General features: G+C 33.0%; 1 protein-coding gene and 1 pseudogene across 1 annotated transcript; both read left to right on the forward strand.

Moving 5' to 3' along the window:
* The first annotated feature begins 4,191 nt into the window (after nucleotides 1-4,191).
* LOC120163307 (zinc finger protein GAI-ASSOCIATED FACTOR 1-like) lies at nucleotides 4,192-14,405 on the forward strand. The gene is made up of 4 exons (XM_039173276.1): nucleotides 4,192-4,219; nucleotides 11,572-11,763; nucleotides 12,944-13,340; nucleotides 13,607-14,405. Exons 2-4 carry the CDS (start codon nucleotides 11,589-11,591, stop codon nucleotides 14,400-14,402), a joined length of 1,368 nt encoding a protein of 455 aa, XP_039029207.1. The 5' UTR covers nucleotides 4,192-4,219; nucleotides 11,572-11,588; the 3' UTR covers nucleotides 14,403-14,405.
* Nucleotides 14,406-15,857: 1,452 nt separating this feature from the next.
* Nucleotides 15,858-16,952, forward strand: LOC120163308 (annotated as a pseudogene).
* Nucleotides 16,953-17,502: the final 550 nt, after the last annotated feature.

Genomic DNA, 17,502 nt, shown 5'->3' on the forward strand with positions numbered 1-17,502 from the left:
CTTAATAAGCTCATGGAGATCTATCTTTAGATTCCTTGCTCTCGAGACTCTCTTTTTGTCAATGGCTCAAAAGAGGAAACTCTTTATTTTGTTATTATGATTATATTACTAATAGGTTAAAATATGCTTTGAGTACATCTACTCTTTGTACATTTGAAATTCAGTCCCTCTACTTTTTGAATTTAAAAATTCAAAACCTACTATTTTGAATAGTATGAGACGATTACAAGATAATATATGTTCGAATATTTTCTTAGTAATTAACAACGTACACACACCATACAAGCGTAACACTGAGGGAGAACTAACACTCCTTTTTACTATTAAGGTCATTCAATGAATTAAAGAAAATCATATTTCTTATAAGTGATCTACCGATAGTTTTTAATGATTGTATGGCATCAAAAAAAATTTAAAAATAGATTCATCTAATTAAATTTTTAGTAATATCATTATTTTTTTATTGATAAGAGATAAAACTATATATTACCCATGCATTAAATATTAATCTGCATATTTATTGTCTTCAAACTTAAACTCGAAAGATCTACCTTCTAAAAAAACAATAACATGAACCAATTAAATTATACATATTATTAATAGTAGGACATCAATTATAATCTTATTGCCTCCATTTCTACAACTTAATTTTAATTATGATTGGATAATTTAAATTAAAAATTTCGTCGGTGTCAAAATAATATATGATATGATAATTAAAATTGAAAGATGAAGCGGTGGGCATGCAGTTGTTTTCATAGATGGGGACCATTTTGGTTGGTAAATGTATGTGGCATGTCAAAAGCTTTTCGGCCACGTCCATGTTTGATCCCAAGAGATTACATTTGATTTACAAGCTCATCGAGAATCTAATAATTGATGAGTCTCATCTAGGGATGGGCATGTAACTCGAATTCGACGGGTTCCGACTGATCAAGTCGAATTTTTTTTTAAATTAGGTTCAGTTTGGATTTTTAAAGGTTATGTTTGGACAAATTCGGTTTAGGATAAAAAATACCAGACCCAATCCGAAAAAATATAATTAAAAACACAAATAGAATTAAAAACAAACTTATAAATCCTTTGATTGGTGCATTAATATTTTATTACACATTGATAATTAAAAAGACGACATACAAAAAGAAGAAGAAAAACACATGATTGATGGATTTGTCAACACGTTAATCTTTATAGGTGTAGGGTACAGCACATATCCCTATCAGATTATTATAGTTAATGAAGTAATTAATGATATTTTAATGAAGGGAGATTAATTATTTTCCCATGCAGATTTAAAATTCATTCTTTGAATGTGGGTAGCTTTTGGATATGACTTCCAATGGATCAACATTATATATATTATTGGGAGGATTTTAGTGTGTATATGTATATATATAAAGTTTAGTTGTTGAAATATGATAAAACATGATGTGTTAATATTTAATTTATAAAAAATATATATTATTAGTTCATTAATTATTAAATTTATTTAATAAGACCACTATTTTCATGAGCTAATAATTTAACTCATTTGCTCTCTAAAGGAAGTTATGTTTATTCTCAGGAAGTTATGGATTTGTCATTGGATTTCAATACCAGACATGTTCTCCCTAAAGATAAAGTACGGATTCTAGTACAAAATATAATTAACAGTAAAAAATATAATAAACAAAATCAAAATAAATTAAAATTCTAAATTCTAAATATATATATATGGATAACTTTTCTTTAAAAGGTGATTGATTCTTCTACTTGGAGGACAAAAACCAGCATTGTAATAGTGAATATAAAGTAGACAAAATTAATTCGAGGCATAACAACAGATAATATGGCATTAATGTTGCGGAAGACGGCTATCGGATAGAGCAAAATCGTAATTGATAATTTGAGAAAATAAAAATGAAGATAAAGAAGACACAAAATTTACGTGAAAACCCCCTAAATAATATAGGGTAAAAAACCACGGGCAACGGTAGAAGAATTTCACTATGAAAAAATCGGAATTACAACCTCTCTCGATCTACCAAGGAGAAAACAATGATAATTCTCTCTTGATAAAAAAAACAACTCTCAAGAAACTCTCTAAATTCTCTCTAGTATTGGAAGAAAGCTAGAATGTTTTGGGATGATTTTGAAGCTAAATGAGCTAGGGTATTTATAGTTGAAGCTTAAGGACTAATCTTGTAAATACCCTAAAGTACAATGACTAAAATGTATAATTTTGCCATGTCACTTTTCAACCATTATTAGTGCCAACTATGAACCATTATTGTTGTCAACTTACAATGCATTATGAACCATTATTATGCATTATGCAACTATTATTAGTTGCATGACAACTAATAATCTCCCACTTGAAGATTTGATTGAAACAATCATATCTTCACACCATTCTTTCTACCTTGTACCATCATGTTGCTTACGTCTCTGACAGGCCACAAGAGGATCGACACCAAGTAAATTTATCAGCATTGATCGCTTTCGTCATGAAATCTGCTATGTTGTCTATGGTATGGATCTTCTGCATATATATCGTCATTTCTTCTACCTTTTCACAAATGAAATGGTACTGAACTCGTATGTGCTTTGTCCTTGAATGAATTGCTGGATTCCTTGCTAAATATAAGACGCTTTGACTGTCACAAAACAGAGAGACATACTCTTGATTGTGCCCAAGTTCCTCCAATAGCATCTTCAACCAAATTGCTTCTTTACTGGCTTGTGTAGCTACTACATATTCTGCCTCTATTGTGGATGTAACACAACTGACTGCAACTTAGAAACTCAGCTTACAAATCCATCAGCAACTTTGAACACATATCCTGTTGTAGATTTGCTTTTATACAAATCCCCTGCATAGTCAGTATCGACATACTCATTGATAAGTAAGTTTGATCCTCCATAACATAATGCAACATTTGAGGTCCCTTTGATGTATCTCATGTCCTCTTTACTGTATTCCAATATTCTTTGCCTGATTCGGCATGTACCGACTAACCACTCTCACTGCTTGTGCAATGTCTGGTATTGTGCATATCATAGCGAACATTAAACTTCTCACTGCTGATGCATACGGTACTCGAGACATCTCCATCCTCTTTCTTCACTGCTAGGACTCATATTGGAGGATAATTTGAAGTTAATAGGAAGAGGGGTAGAATTTGACTTACAATCTTGCATGTTGAATCGTGATAATATCTTCTTCAAGTAATTCTTTTGTGAAAGCCAAATCTTCCTATTACTTTTGTCTCAGTGAATTTGCATCCCCAAAATCTTGTTCGCTGATCCCAAGTCCTTCATTTCAAATTCCCTAGCCAGTTGTGCCTTCAATTCTTCAATATGATCTTTGTTGGGTCTGTAACCAACATGTCATCCACATACAACAACAATATAACAAAATCGTTATCACCAGACCTCTTGAAATAAGCGCAAGGGTCTGCATTAAGTCTGTTGTATCCAAGGCACATAATGAAGGAATCAAATCTCTTATACCAACACCTCGGCGCCTGCTTTAGATCGTACAGAGATTTGTTCAACCTACAAACCAAGTTCTTCTTTTCTTTTTCTTCAAAACATTCATGTTGGAGCATATAAATCTCTTCTTCAAGATTTTCATGAAGAAAAGTTGTTTTAACATCTAGCTGCTCTAGATGTAAGTTCAATATAGCATACATTGCCAAGACTACTCGAACTGTTGTTAGTCGAACCATAGGAGAAAATATTTCATTGAAATCAATACATTTTTTTAGAATATCCTTTGACCACCAGTCTTGTACGATACCTCTCCACTTGATCGTCATCATTTCGCTTGATTTTGAAGACCCATTTGTTACCAATTGGCTTCCTTCCTTGTGGTAGTGGCACAAGGTCTCATGTATTATTTTTATGAAGGGCTTCAATTTCTTTTTGCATCGCCATCATCCATAGTGAAGCATCTGAGCTGTTTATTGCCTCCTGGTATGTTGATGGCTCACCGTCCTCTGTTAAAAGGCAGTATGTAATATTTCCTTCTATAACATAATCTGAGTGCCAATTGGGACGTCTTCTCACACTATCTGATTGACGAGTTGTTGGAGCTTCAGAACTCTCTGGTTCTTGTTCATCATGTACTGATTCTGCTTCAGAAGAATCTCCTTGTTCAACATCTTTTTCCACATGTATCTGTGTAGTCTCTGACTTTTCAACGCTACCATCTTCTTCTTTTCTTTTTTAGTTTATCTTCTACAAAGATAACATCTCTGTTGATGATCACTTTGCGGGCAGTGAGATCCCACAAGCGATACCCGTTTACACCATCAGCATACCCCAAGAATTTGCATTTCCTGGATTTTAGATCCAGTTTTGAGATTTCTTGGGAGTTGTACATCACGTACACTATACTTCCAAAATATGGAGGTTTGAATAATCAGCTAGTTTACCAGTCCACGTCTCCATTGGTGTCTTCAACTCTATTGCAGTTGATGGAGCTCGATTCACCAAATAACATGCGGTATTGACTGCTTCTGCCCAGAATGATTTTTCTAGGTTTGCATCCCTCAACATTGCTCTTGTTCTTTCTAACAAGGTTCTGTTCATCCGTTCTGCCACTCCATTTTGTTAAGGAGTGTTCACCACTGTGAACTGTCTTTTGATGCCTTTTTTCCTGCAAAAGTCATCAAATTCTTCACTTGTGTATTCTCTTTCATTATCTGTTCTGAAACACTTGATCTTATTTCCAGAATCAAGTTCCACTAGCGCCTTGAAGTTTTTGAAAGTTAAAAACACGTCTGACTTCTTCTTAATAGGGTACACCCAACATCTCCTGGAGTAGTCATTAATAAATGAGACAAAGTATTTTGCTCCGCCTAGGGATGTAACTAGTGCTTGCCATACGTCAGAGTGAACCAATTCTAGAACACTTTTGCCTCTAGAATTTGATTTGTTGAATTTCAATCGGTGTTGCTTACTTGTTATGCAATGCTCACACAAAGGAAATGTTACCTTTGTTAAGCCTAGAAGTAGCTTTTGCTCCAGAAGGACTTTCATTCCTTGTTCTGACATGTGTCCAAGTTTCTGATGTCATAGCATTACAGAATATGAACTACATGAGGCAACAGAGACTTCTGCTTCTAGCAAAGCCTCTCCCTTCAGCATGTACAAGTTTGTTGTTATGTTTTCGTCTTTCATCACCACAAGCGCTCCACGGAACACCTTCATGATTCCTTTTTGTGTTTCAATCTTGCTTGCATTATTATCCAACAATCCGTAGGATAATAAATTTTTCTTCAGACCTTTCACGTGCCGCACATCTCGAACAACTTTAATTGTTCTATCATACATCTTCAATTTAATGGTTCTCACGCTAATGATCTCTAAGGCATGATCATTGCAACTATACACAGATCCTCCTGAGATAGGTTCATAATGATGGAACCATTCTCTTCTTGAGGTCATGTGATATTTTTCTCCCAAATCAATGAGCCATATATCTGCAAATATTTTTCTACCTTCCACGGTGGTTGACGCTTCACAACATAGAGCATCTCCATCATCTGAAATGTTTGCGGTATTGCCTTGTAAATTGGAGTTTTTATTTAGACTCCAACAATCCTTCTTCAAATGACCATTCTTTCCACAGTTGTAGCACTTTAAATTCTTCTTGCTTCTCGATTTTGATCTACCATGTTTGTGATTACTGCTTTGGTCACGTTCTGTTGATCTCTCTCTCATCGTTGTCAACGCTTCTGCTTGTTGCAGATTTACTTGTCTGTCTTCCTTATTCTTGCTCCGATTTTCTTCTTGTAGAACAGCATCTGCAACGTCATCGAAGACTAGACTGGTGATATTACTGTTTGTCAAGTTGATAATGAGTTGATCATACGAATCAGGTAGACTTTGAAGTAGAAGATCAGCATGTTCTTGTTCTCCTATTGTACATCTTAAAGATGTAAGCTGAGAAAATAAAGTGTTCAGCGTGTTTAAGTGCTCCGTTACTGAAGTAGATTCCGGCATCCGGAGAGTGTACAATTTCCTCTTAAGGAAAATTTTATTATGTAACGATGTGGCCTCGTACAATTTGGTGAGATGATCTCATATCTCCTTAGTTGTCTTCTTCTCATCGATGCTTGACAATACTTCATCTGTTAATGCTAGATGAAAGTTTGCCATAGCATTCCCGTCCATTTCGATCCATTTGTTGTCATCTGTGAAATCTACCGGTCTTTCACTAATAGCTGCTAGACAACCGTCTTTCCTCAAGATGACCTTTATATTCAATTTTCACAATGAAAAATTTCTCCCATTGAATTTTTCAATATCATATTTTATTGTCATAGCTTCTTTTACGGATAGCTCCCACTATTTCACTATTGTGAATAGTTCTCTAGAACCTTTAAAGAATGGGTAATAACTTCTTACTTTCTTATGTTGGAGGATCCATCTTTTGGTGGCAACCACAAAGACAATAAACAGATATTACACACTCTAATCTAGCTCTGATACCAATTGTTGCGGAAGACGGCTATCGAATAGAGCAAAATCGTAACTGATAATTTGAGAAAATAAAAATGAAGATAAAGAATACACAAAATTTACGTGGAAAACCCCTAAATAATATAGAGTAAAAACCACGGGCAACGGTAGAAGAATTTCACTATGAGAAAATCGGAATTACAACCTCTCTCGATCTACCAAGGAGAAAACAATGATAATTCTCTCTTGATAAAAAAACAACTCTCAAGAAACTCTCTAAATTCTCTCTAGTATTGGAAGAAAGCTAGAATGTTTTGGGATGATTTTGAAGCTAAATGAGCTAGGGTATTTATAGTTGAAGCTGAAGGACTAATTTTGTAAATATCCTAAAATACAATGACTAAAATATATAATTTTACCATGTCACTTTTCAATCATTATTAGTGCCAACTATGAACCATTATTGTTGTCAACTTACAATGCATTATGCAACTATTATTAGTTGCATGACAACTAATAATTAATAACATAAATATACATTTATATATATTATTAAGGGCACGAATCAAATGACATGGGTGATTAAAAGGTGGTTATTATCTATAGAAGTTTTGAATTTGAGCACGACGTCTATAATATATTTTAGCTTTATTATCAAATAATTAAGAGTCTTTCGAGTATATACTATCTTATTATAATAATCCGAAACTAATAAAAGTAAATAATATTATTAGGGTTTTCGCATGATATATAATTGCCTACAAAATTTGTATAGCCATGCAGACGAGTCCCGTCAACCTTCTTCATCCATGCAAATGCATGATTTCAAGTTTTAACTGTTACGTACGGTGAATTGGCCTACAAATGTATGATTATTACTCTACATAGAGATTTTTTTTATTACTTTATGTCGGTAAAATTATTATAAAATCTGTCATTTACATTCTCTGGACAAAAAAAAACGAACAAAGAAATGAATAATTATGTCGTGAAGAACTACTGTTTTAGAAATAAATTCGTCCGATTATTATAATCGTTGCATTGAACAATGTACTCTAAAATTAACACGGTCTCCAAAAATCATACACCTAAAATTTAGAGTGTACTATAGTAGTATTGCTCTTCTCTTACGAAGGAACTCGAGAAGAATCAAGGAACTTTGAAAAATACACAAAACATTGAGAGAGAAATCATATTTTGGAATAATTTAAAAATACTGAAAATTTAGTATTTATAAGTTGAACTCAACAGTTGTAAACTGACAACTGTAGTTAAAACTATAATGTTACAGTAAAAATAGTTGTATCATCAAATGCTATAACAACCGTTGTAACAGTCGAAATTAAGATTGATCTTATATGGATTAGAGTCGCAGTAATTTCAGATCTAGACAATCAACCACAATTATAATTGTGATTAAAAATTTCATGTCTATACATATGCGCTACACGAACACAAATCGAGTCGGCTGAACGACGACAGCTCTTCTCTATATAAGATTACATGCTTTATGCTCTTTTAACCAGAGTCGATTAATAGGAATAGCAGTCTAAGCGATTGCATCCCTTTCTCCATTTCTCTTATTAACTCATTTTGTTTTGAATTAAATGTAATCATATCTTTTCTTCAAATATCATTCTTCATTTTACCAATTCTTTTACTCTCAGTTTTCTCTAATATCAATCTAACACTAAAACAATACAATGTTCTTTATTTTTTAATTTATTATTCAAAATCAAGTTCCATATCATACCCACGACTATTTTTTTATTCCCTTAATTATATTTAAGGTGTTTTCTTAATAAAACGATGAAAATAACATTTGACAAAATTTAATTGTTTTTCTATAACTTATTAATGTGTATTAAACTAATTATTTAAATTACTAGAATATACTCTCGTTTTATAACGATTTATTTTTAAGTTTTCACCCGGGATGATGACTATGCTTTTTAACATTACCAACACTTTATATCTTGTTTACTGTAACAAAAAGGAGATCCATATTGCTACATTTGCATGGAAATAGGAAGCTTAAGGAAAGTGACAGAGCTTACGAGCTTTCCACTTTTGTCTTTCTTTTTTCATAGTATGTTTATGTGTATTTATATTATGTATGAGTTAGATTCTTATGCTTGTCGATCCAACACCCTCAGATTCTGTCTTTAAAAGTACAATTCTACTTTCACTTTCATGCACTGTGACCGGACATTCCACTTTCAATGATACCATGCTAACTAATGGATTTCAACTCTCCATTCATTAAATTAATAATTTTCATCAACATTAATACATTAGTAATTTATAAAAAAATATAAATTTGTTCCTTAAAATTATTATTACTGAAAAAAATAACTATAAACATCACATATGACTCTGTAACGGACATAAAAATATATTACTTATAAAAATTAATATATTAATATGTAATAGATATTAATTTAGAAAATATTTTTTAATAATATTTTAATCAAATAAACCAAAACATTTTCCCAGGTTTTGTGTCGAAAATGACGATTGAGAATCTTTGCAGACCCTTTTTGTCGTGCAGCGCAATTTAAGTATAAATTAGGAGTAATAAATAATAAAAATATTGTAATGTCCCTCTCGTTTATTTTACCTTAATTTTAAAAAATTGCCAATTTATAAAAAAAATTCTTACAACCACGTATGACACATCACCATCCCATCATCATTCGACAGACTCTTAAATTACATAATTACCCCTACTTTTCATCAAAATATGTAGAACACCCTTGTGAGATCTGGCACCTAGGAAAAACCCTATGCCCTAGGTGCACGTGAAGGTTGAGAATTTTTGTACCATTGTCGGGTCCTTTTCGATAAGGATTCGATCAGTGCACCCGTGAACCGAGATGAGGCTATTTTCGTCACTTCACTCGCTCACGGCGGCTGCGAGTTCAGTGTCGGTCTCGTGGTTTTCGGTCAAATGCAGGGGCTTTTCAGGAATAAAATTGCTTTTGTAAAATTGTCGCTGGAAAACGACGAAGTCTTCAACTTGAAGCTGTCGTCCGCCAGCATCGTTTGAAATAAAATAGCTTGTGTAGTTGTATTGGATCTTTAACAAGTAAAAATCTCTATAGTGGCCCCCAATGTCTATGAAGTACTGCTTAATAAAGTCATAATGCCAAAAATAACGTATAATATTTATTAAAATAATTATTTTAGTCTATATTTTTTTTATGAGTATTTTGGTCCTAACGTTTTATTTTGAGGTAAAAAGTTCTCCATATAGATGGAAACTATTAGTTAACACATGATTAACATTCTAAAATAGAAATATTTTTAACCTAAAATAAAATATTGAGGGCTAAAATACTCTTAAAAAAAGAATAAGAGACAAAGTGATTATTTTGACAAATATTATGAGTTTTTACCCTAAAATGAAATATTGAGGGTTAAAATATTCTAGAAAAAAAATAAGAGAAAAAGTGATTATTTTGACAAATATTATGAGTTTTTTTACTCTAAAATAAAATGTTAGAAGCTAAAATACTTCAAAAAAAATAGAATAGGAAACAAAATGACAATTTTAGTAAACGTTGGGGGATATTTTTGACATTATACCTTTAATAAACCTATCAAACGTCTTCAATGGAAAAAAAATGTAGTTTTTCTATAAATTTTGGATTTAAGTAATTATATATGCACTATCAATAGTTAAACAAAATTATAAACTGATATTATCGTATAATCAACTCTGTTAATTTTTTTCTTTTATCGTAACAAAGCTCATAAAAATACTCTTTTCAGTAATGTGCAGTAATTCAATTAAAAGCTTTTATTAATGAAACTGGTAAATATTTTTATATAATAAAAAAGCTATCATATTACATAATTATTTTCAATATATTAAAATTCATAAAATTAATTGCTAATTATTACATTTAATACAAATTGTACACATTTATTTATTTTATTATATATTGAGTATTTTATACATCAAAATAATCACTAGAGTAGTAGTTAAAATTCTTAGTGAGATTATGAGTATGTTATTCAAATAAAGACAAATGAAAGATTATAAAAATAAATATCGTTATATTAAATAAATTCACACGTCACATTGTTAATTTTATGATCCGAATCCTCAAAAGGATGAAATCTTGTTCACTACTAGATAACTTAAATAATAATTTTTACTGCTTTACTGCTTGTGTTTTTTAGATTTATACGATAAATCAACAATTAAATAAACAATATTATAACCAAAAACACTAAACTTACATAAAGAATTAAACAATAAAAATCATGAATATAAATTTTATTATATTGGCGATAAATACAAGAAGATTTCACAAAAATACTTCAGATTGTAGAATATTATTTATATATATATTTGTAAAAAAAATAAATATTTTTTATTAAGTAGAGACATATTATATTTTTAAGATAAATGTCAGAATTCAAACCACATAAAGTGGGACAACATGAACATCATCAACCATTCGACCAATTAATGAATCTCACATAAATCCTAATTTCGCTAAACTGCATCACACTGTTAGATTTCACATTCATCACATATATTTAATTTTCTTCTAATTTATTTCTTCATCAAACGAATCTTACTATAACTTTTTCGAACCAAAACAAATAAAATTCAAATCACAATATGCCTTTAAAAGGAGTGGTAATGCATGGAGTAGATTTGAAATGATAAACTAATATAGGGTAACTAACTCCAAAAAAAATTAAAATTTTTGGGATAAGAACAATTTATTATAACCCCACCCCACCAAAAAAACACTAGGGCAATTTCTTATAGCATTAGTCAAAAGTCTTGAAAATAAATATATACAAGCAGCACCTAGTAGTAATATTAATAATAGACTCTAGCCAAAGATGGTTGGGTTGGCTTCATATATATGTTATTCACTTATCTACAGGTAGAAGAAAGCAGAAATTCATGGTTCTTGTCTTCCTTTAGCTACAACAAAAATCCCCAGCTTTTTGTTTTACTCTTCATTAATATAAACAAATAATTAAAATTCCTGGTGTGTGATGAGCACCCAGAACTAGGAATAATACAAAAGAAAGAAGAAAGAGAGCCTGATTTGGGAAGAAAAACAAAAGCTTTATTTATTTATTTTTGTTTTTTTCTTCCTTCTGTTTCAATGTCAAATATCAAAGTTGATGAAGGTAACGGCTTCTCCTCTGAAGCTCAACACAGCTTCCATGGCTCCAACTCTTTGCTTCCGACTAACAGCAACGCCTCGACTGCTCCGAAAGACCAACCGCACACGGTGCCTCCGCCTGCGAAGAAGAAACGGAGCCTCCCGGGCACTCCTGGTAAGTTATCGGAAAAAGGGTTTGAAGATCTTGGGAATGGAGGAATGATTCATGTGTTTTGTTTGGTAAAATGTTTTACTGATAAGTTATCAGAATATAATTAAGCAGATGAAACAATTCAAGTTGTTTTTGTTGGCTTTTACTTGCTGGATTTGGAAAGTTTTTGGATCAAACACAAAAAGGAAAACATTTTTTAAGCTGGTCTTGTTATGAACAAGATCTTAGTACTTTTTCTCGGGAAAAAATATTAGTTTTTTTAAGAACAGATCTGGGTTGAATTATTGAAGTTTTCATTCTTTATGCTGTGCAAAGGAAAAGGGTTTCAATTATTGGTTGAGTATCACAATCATTGCAGTATAAACAGTTTGGCTTACCCTAGTTGCTCTCCCTTTTGTTCTTTCATTTCTTTTGCTTAAAACTATTTAATGGTAAAGAGGTGAGTATTCGAAGTAGATTTAAATTAATTTTTTTTGAGTTGATAGAGTTGATGAATACTATCTTATAACTCAAATTTTATTTAAATTTTTTTGAGTCGAGTTGAATTTATGAAATTCAAGTTATTCAAGTTTACATTTAAACTTAATTGTAAATATTTATTAGGTTATAGTACTATTTGATTTCAATTTAAACAGTTTTTATAGCTATATAATATACATATATATCGTACAGAGTTTAGATACTCGACTTAAACTTGAACACTAATCCACTCATGACTAAAATTTTTGAGTTATTTGAGTTTCATTTTATATCTCAAATCAAATTTGAATTTTTTCGAGTTAAATCAAGTCGAGTTTTTTAACGTTAAATCAGGTCAAAAATTTTATTTTTTAGTCAAATTTCACTCCCTCATGCCCAAAGTGAATGATATATTAAAATTTTAATATATTATTTTTTCAAGTTACTCGTCAACTTTTCTAATCGGGTCAAATAGTTCATTTTGACTCCTTAATAACTCGAATTAAGTTCGAACTCAAGTAAAATCTATTATATTCAAGTGTTGCTTGAATTTTGATCAAAGAAACTCGAATAATTGGTATATATAGTCTCATTTACAACCCTACTTATTTCTCACTCTTTTGTTCTTTCCTTTCTTTTGGTTTCAATTGTTTAAAGGTAAAAAAGTAACCCAAAGTGACTGAAATCATAGTGGCTTGCATGGTTTCTTTTCTTTGATGTGCAGATCCAAATGCAGAAGTGATTGCTTTATCACCAAAGTCACTTCTAGCCACGAATCGATTCGTGTGTGAAATCTGCAACAAAGGGTTCCAAAGAGATCAGAACCTTCAGCTCCATCGTCGGGGCCATAATCTGCCATGGAAGCTGAAGCAAAGAACCACAACTGAGATTCGGAAAAGGGTTTACGTTTGCCCGGAGCCTTCGTGCGTACACCACAACCCGGCTCGAGCACTAGGCGATCTCACGGGGATCAAGAAACATTTCTGTCGAAAACATGGCGAGAAGAAATGGAAATGCGATAAGTGTTCGAAGAAATATGCCGTGCAATCTGATTGGAAAGCTCATTCGAAGACCTGTGGCACAAAGGAATACAAATGTGACTGTGGCACCATTTTCTCCAGGTATATATATATATATATATATATATATGCTTCATATCATTTAGATTGGTTCAACATATAATATTGTATTTTGGGGTGTTGAATATGAAGCTTAAAGAGTTAAAGTCTTTGTTTGACCCATAGAATTGTTATTTTAATAATGATGATCTCATCACATCAATAATGTTAGTCAATGTTCAAGGTCTTAACCATGGTTCTCGTCTATAATCTTAATGTTAAGTGATAAATTGATTAACCAAAACATTTTATTTTATTTTATTTTGCAGAAGGGACAGTTTTATAACGCATAGAGCTTTTTGTGATGCCCTAACCGAAGAAAACAACAAAGCAAGCCAAGAACTTGTAGTACCAAACAGTGGACCGACAAATCTACAAGGCCAAGTTATTGCCGCTGCCGCTGATCAACTCATACCTGCAATTCCCATCAATAACAATCCCAACATATCAGATCCATTCGGCAATGACACTAAAAGCTCTTTGCAGCCGTTAAACATGGCGGGGACCATGTTTTCAAACGGTCACGGAAGCCTGTTCGGTGGAGTGAAACCCGGCAATCTTCCGTTGACGAGGTTATTTGACGGAAACAGCGGTCACCTCTTTTCCGGCTCGGCCTCCGTGTCCGCCACTGCATTGTTGCAGAAAGCAGCTCAAATGGGTGCAACCGCAAGTAGCAGCAGCCTCAACACTCCGTTGATTAACCAAAGTTTGGTCACCACAAGTACCATGGCACCACCATCGTTTGTTTCAATGCAAACTCGGGATAACAACAATCAATCGGATTTTTTCAATGCAAATGGAGGGATTGATCAAATTTTTTCCGGGATTTTCGAGCAAAACAATGCAAGTAGTTTTGGTTTATCAGGTTTCAGTGCTGATATGATGACTGTTGATTTCTTAGGGATTGGGGGATCGAGACCGACGAATGTACTTGAGAAACAGCATCATCAGCAGCAGCAACAACAAGATTTGGATCAGTTGGGAGGAATTGGGGAAGGTAGGGTTCTAGGGTTGAGTCATTTTCAGCAACATGCAGTGTTGGAGAAACCAATGTGGAAAGTTTAAAAATAGAAGTAGAGAGCTTAGCTATCTCCCCTTTGCCTTTAACTTCTTTTATCACTTCTCTTTTTGAAGTATATTCTTGTAATTGTAGCCATGGATTAATGTTTGAGATAAATCTAAATATTCTCGCTAAAGGGCAAGATGTTATGCATTACACCGATGGATTTCTAAGGTTTTTTTTTTCTAAATATATTGGGTATCTTCCCTTCGATCTCGATAGATCTAAAAATATTTTTGAGAACATTAACAACATAAAAAATTCATATGAGATGAACACTGATAAATTTTTAAAATAAAGACAATTATTAAAGTAAATAATTACTAAAAGAAAATTAACGATAGAGGCAAAGCATGTCAACGAAAGAACAATGATAAATTTGACATCTCTTATCTCACTGTCATCCCTAAACTTCGGCTAAAGATGTAGGCAAAATTACTAAGGTATATGGGTTTTTTATGTTTTTTTATTTAGCCCATTAGCGCAAGTTAAAATTTATTTTGGTATCTACGACATTTTCTACAGTGATATAAAATTCGTCATGTCGAGGTGATGAGTTCCAATAAATTTTTTTTATTCTAACTTGTAACTTCGATGTGATAAATTTTAATAAAAAATATTTTTTTAGAACTCGCACGCCATAAATCTCAAAATAAATTTTGACTTGTCCTAATGGACTAAATAAAAAAGCCATTATCTTTATTGGGCTAAATCAAAAAGCCATTCTCTTTATTGGGCTAAATGATGTAAGCAATTATTTTATTTATTTTATGCTTGTTCAAGTTCAACTCGAAATATGAATCTCAAATATTATCTAAATTTATACTATGTATTGATAAATGATAAACTCAAGATTGTTTTCGACTGGGTCATAATATATTAAAATAAATGAGTAATAGATACAAGTACATAACTAGGATACCAGCTCAAGGGGATAACATATAATGAACTACAAAAAAATAGGGACGAAACTAAAATAAACTAAAAATTATGAGGTCTAATTTAAAATTGACCCATATGTTATTTTTAATAGATTTATAAACATAAAAATCTGGTTGGGTTGAGTTTTAAATGTTGAAGCAGGAGTGCAGTCCCAAGTCCCAACTCATAATTTAAAGGAACCCTTCTTTTTGTTTGAACCTGATAACTTTATTTAAACTCTTTCAAATTTTAAATAAATGGTTTAATATAAATAAATTAAAACAACCATGCATGCCCGTATAGTACCCATGAAGCCCAAATATCAAACCTAAAAGTAAACGATCAAAAGAGGCCCAAAATTAAAACAATTAGCCCTATCGCACATTTGTGGCTCTGAGCACCTGAAGAAACCAAATAAAACATAGCCACAGAAACCTGATAGCACATTCAAGCAATCGATACGCTATTCGTATGCACAAACGCTTCACTCTCACAGCTGAAACACTCGGACAAAGTAGCATATCTAAGCGTCCAGATTGGACCCTCAATACTAAATGGCATTGCAGCAGTAAATTCATGCCTGTAAATGCGACTCTCGGACCCGAATTTACACGACACAATCATCCAACAACGGCCCAAAGGAGACTTTCCGAGATGTGAAAACGAGGGCGGGGAAGTCTCCGGCCGAGGAATTCGCGCCGCTCGCCGCCACATTCAACCGCCGCTTGCTTTTCGGCGTCGGTTCGGCTTCTCTGGTAGCTGTGGGCGCGAATTTCGGTGGCATAACGAGTTTCCTACTGGGGTTGGTACCGGAGGGCGGTCGGAGTTTGAAGCTGGATGTGCTTTATCCGATCCGAGGATACGGCCGGCGTATCGAAAACAACGAAGGATTCGGTTAGTACGTTCGATATACGACCTGACTTATTCCTCAAGTAACTTATTCCTTGAGTTCAACGCTGCAGAGTTTATATATCCGGCTAATTGGGTTGGAGATCAAAGGCTGCTATATAGAGCAGCTGAGAAACTAGAGAGATCACTTGATCCGCTCCCCACCAACAGTCCGAAATCCGGCAACCGTCCCCGGAAGAATGTGAACGAGCCGATTGTCGCATACGGTCCGCCTGGTTCAAGTGGTAAGCTCAATGTTAGTGTCATTGTTTCACCGGTCCCCTTAGACTTCTCGTGAGTACTACTACATCAGTTCTATGGTATAGTTGTGGTTTAATCTCTTTATTATGCTAAAATTTGCAATGTAATCCCTTAACTTTAGTTTGATATAATTTGGTTGTTTTCTTTTGACTTAGAATTGAAACATTTGGAGGGCCGAAAGAGGTGGGAGAAGCTGTGGTTCGGACCGTAACAGGGCAACGCTCCGACGTGAAAGGGACCTTGATCGAATCAAGGGTCAGAGAGGATCCTAACAAGAATGTGAAGAACTACGAGCTGGAGTTCAAGGTCGAAAGCCCCTCGTTCAACCGGCAAAACGTCGCCGTTTGTTGTGCTCGTGGGGGTAGGCTATTCACCCTGAATGCTCAAGCTGCGGAATCGGCATGGCTGGAGTTGAAGCCGGTGTTCTATAGAATCGCTAACTCATTTAATCTCACCTCTTGATATGGAACTTTCTGCTTGGCTTGTATTCTTTTTTCCTTCTAACAAAGGCTGTTGAGGTTCTGCAATATGATGCCTTGGGCAATTGGTTGTATAAATAGTCAAAATGATCAAAATGGAATAACTACAAAGAAACAAGGATCTATTGAGTATTTAAACCTTAAAATTAGAGTCACATTTTAATTTAACTAATATTTAAATTTATAAGGACTTAAAATTTTATTTGACCAAAAACTAAGTACTTAAATTTGGTTTATTGATTCAAATTGCTACTTAAATTTTACTTTTTGATTCAATTTGGTATTTGTATTTCTTGTTCAATTAGATATTTGAAATTATTTTTTAAAATTATTCAAATTAAATCCGTTTAGATCGGACTAACTTATACGAATTCCAATGATTTTGAAATTTTATAATATACAAATATTTTTGTTTTATAGGTAATAATTAATTATAAAAATCTATAAGTACCAAATTGGACTAAAAAACAAATTCTCATACTAATTTGAAGAAAGAAAGAAATTTCAAGGGATACAAGTGAAATTTCCCTTCTTTTACAAGACCGGAGTTGAGAGT

The sequence above is a fragment of the Hibiscus syriacus genome, unplaced genomic scaffold, assembly GCF_006381635.1.
Source record: "Hibiscus syriacus cultivar Baekdansim isolate YM2019G1 unplaced genomic scaffold, ASM638163v2 tig00111440_pilon, whole genome shotgun sequence".
Classification (NCBI taxonomy): Eukaryota; Viridiplantae; Streptophyta; class Magnoliopsida; order Malvales; family Malvaceae; genus Hibiscus; species Hibiscus syriacus.

Bases quoted from the DNA above. Each gene is read 5' to 3' on its own strand.
- LOC120163307 (XM_039173276.1), top strand. From the start codon at position 11,589: ATGTCAAATATCAAAGTTGATGAAGGTAACGGCTTCTCCTCTGAAGCT. The intron at 11,764-12,943 runs GTAAGTTATCGG...TTTGATGTGCAG, and splicing joins GAGCCTCCCGGGCACTCCTG to ATCCAAATGCAGAAGTGATT. The intron at 13,341-13,606 runs GTATATATATAT...TTTATTTTGCAG, and splicing joins TGTGGCACCATTTTCTCCAG to AAGGGACAGTTTTATAACGC.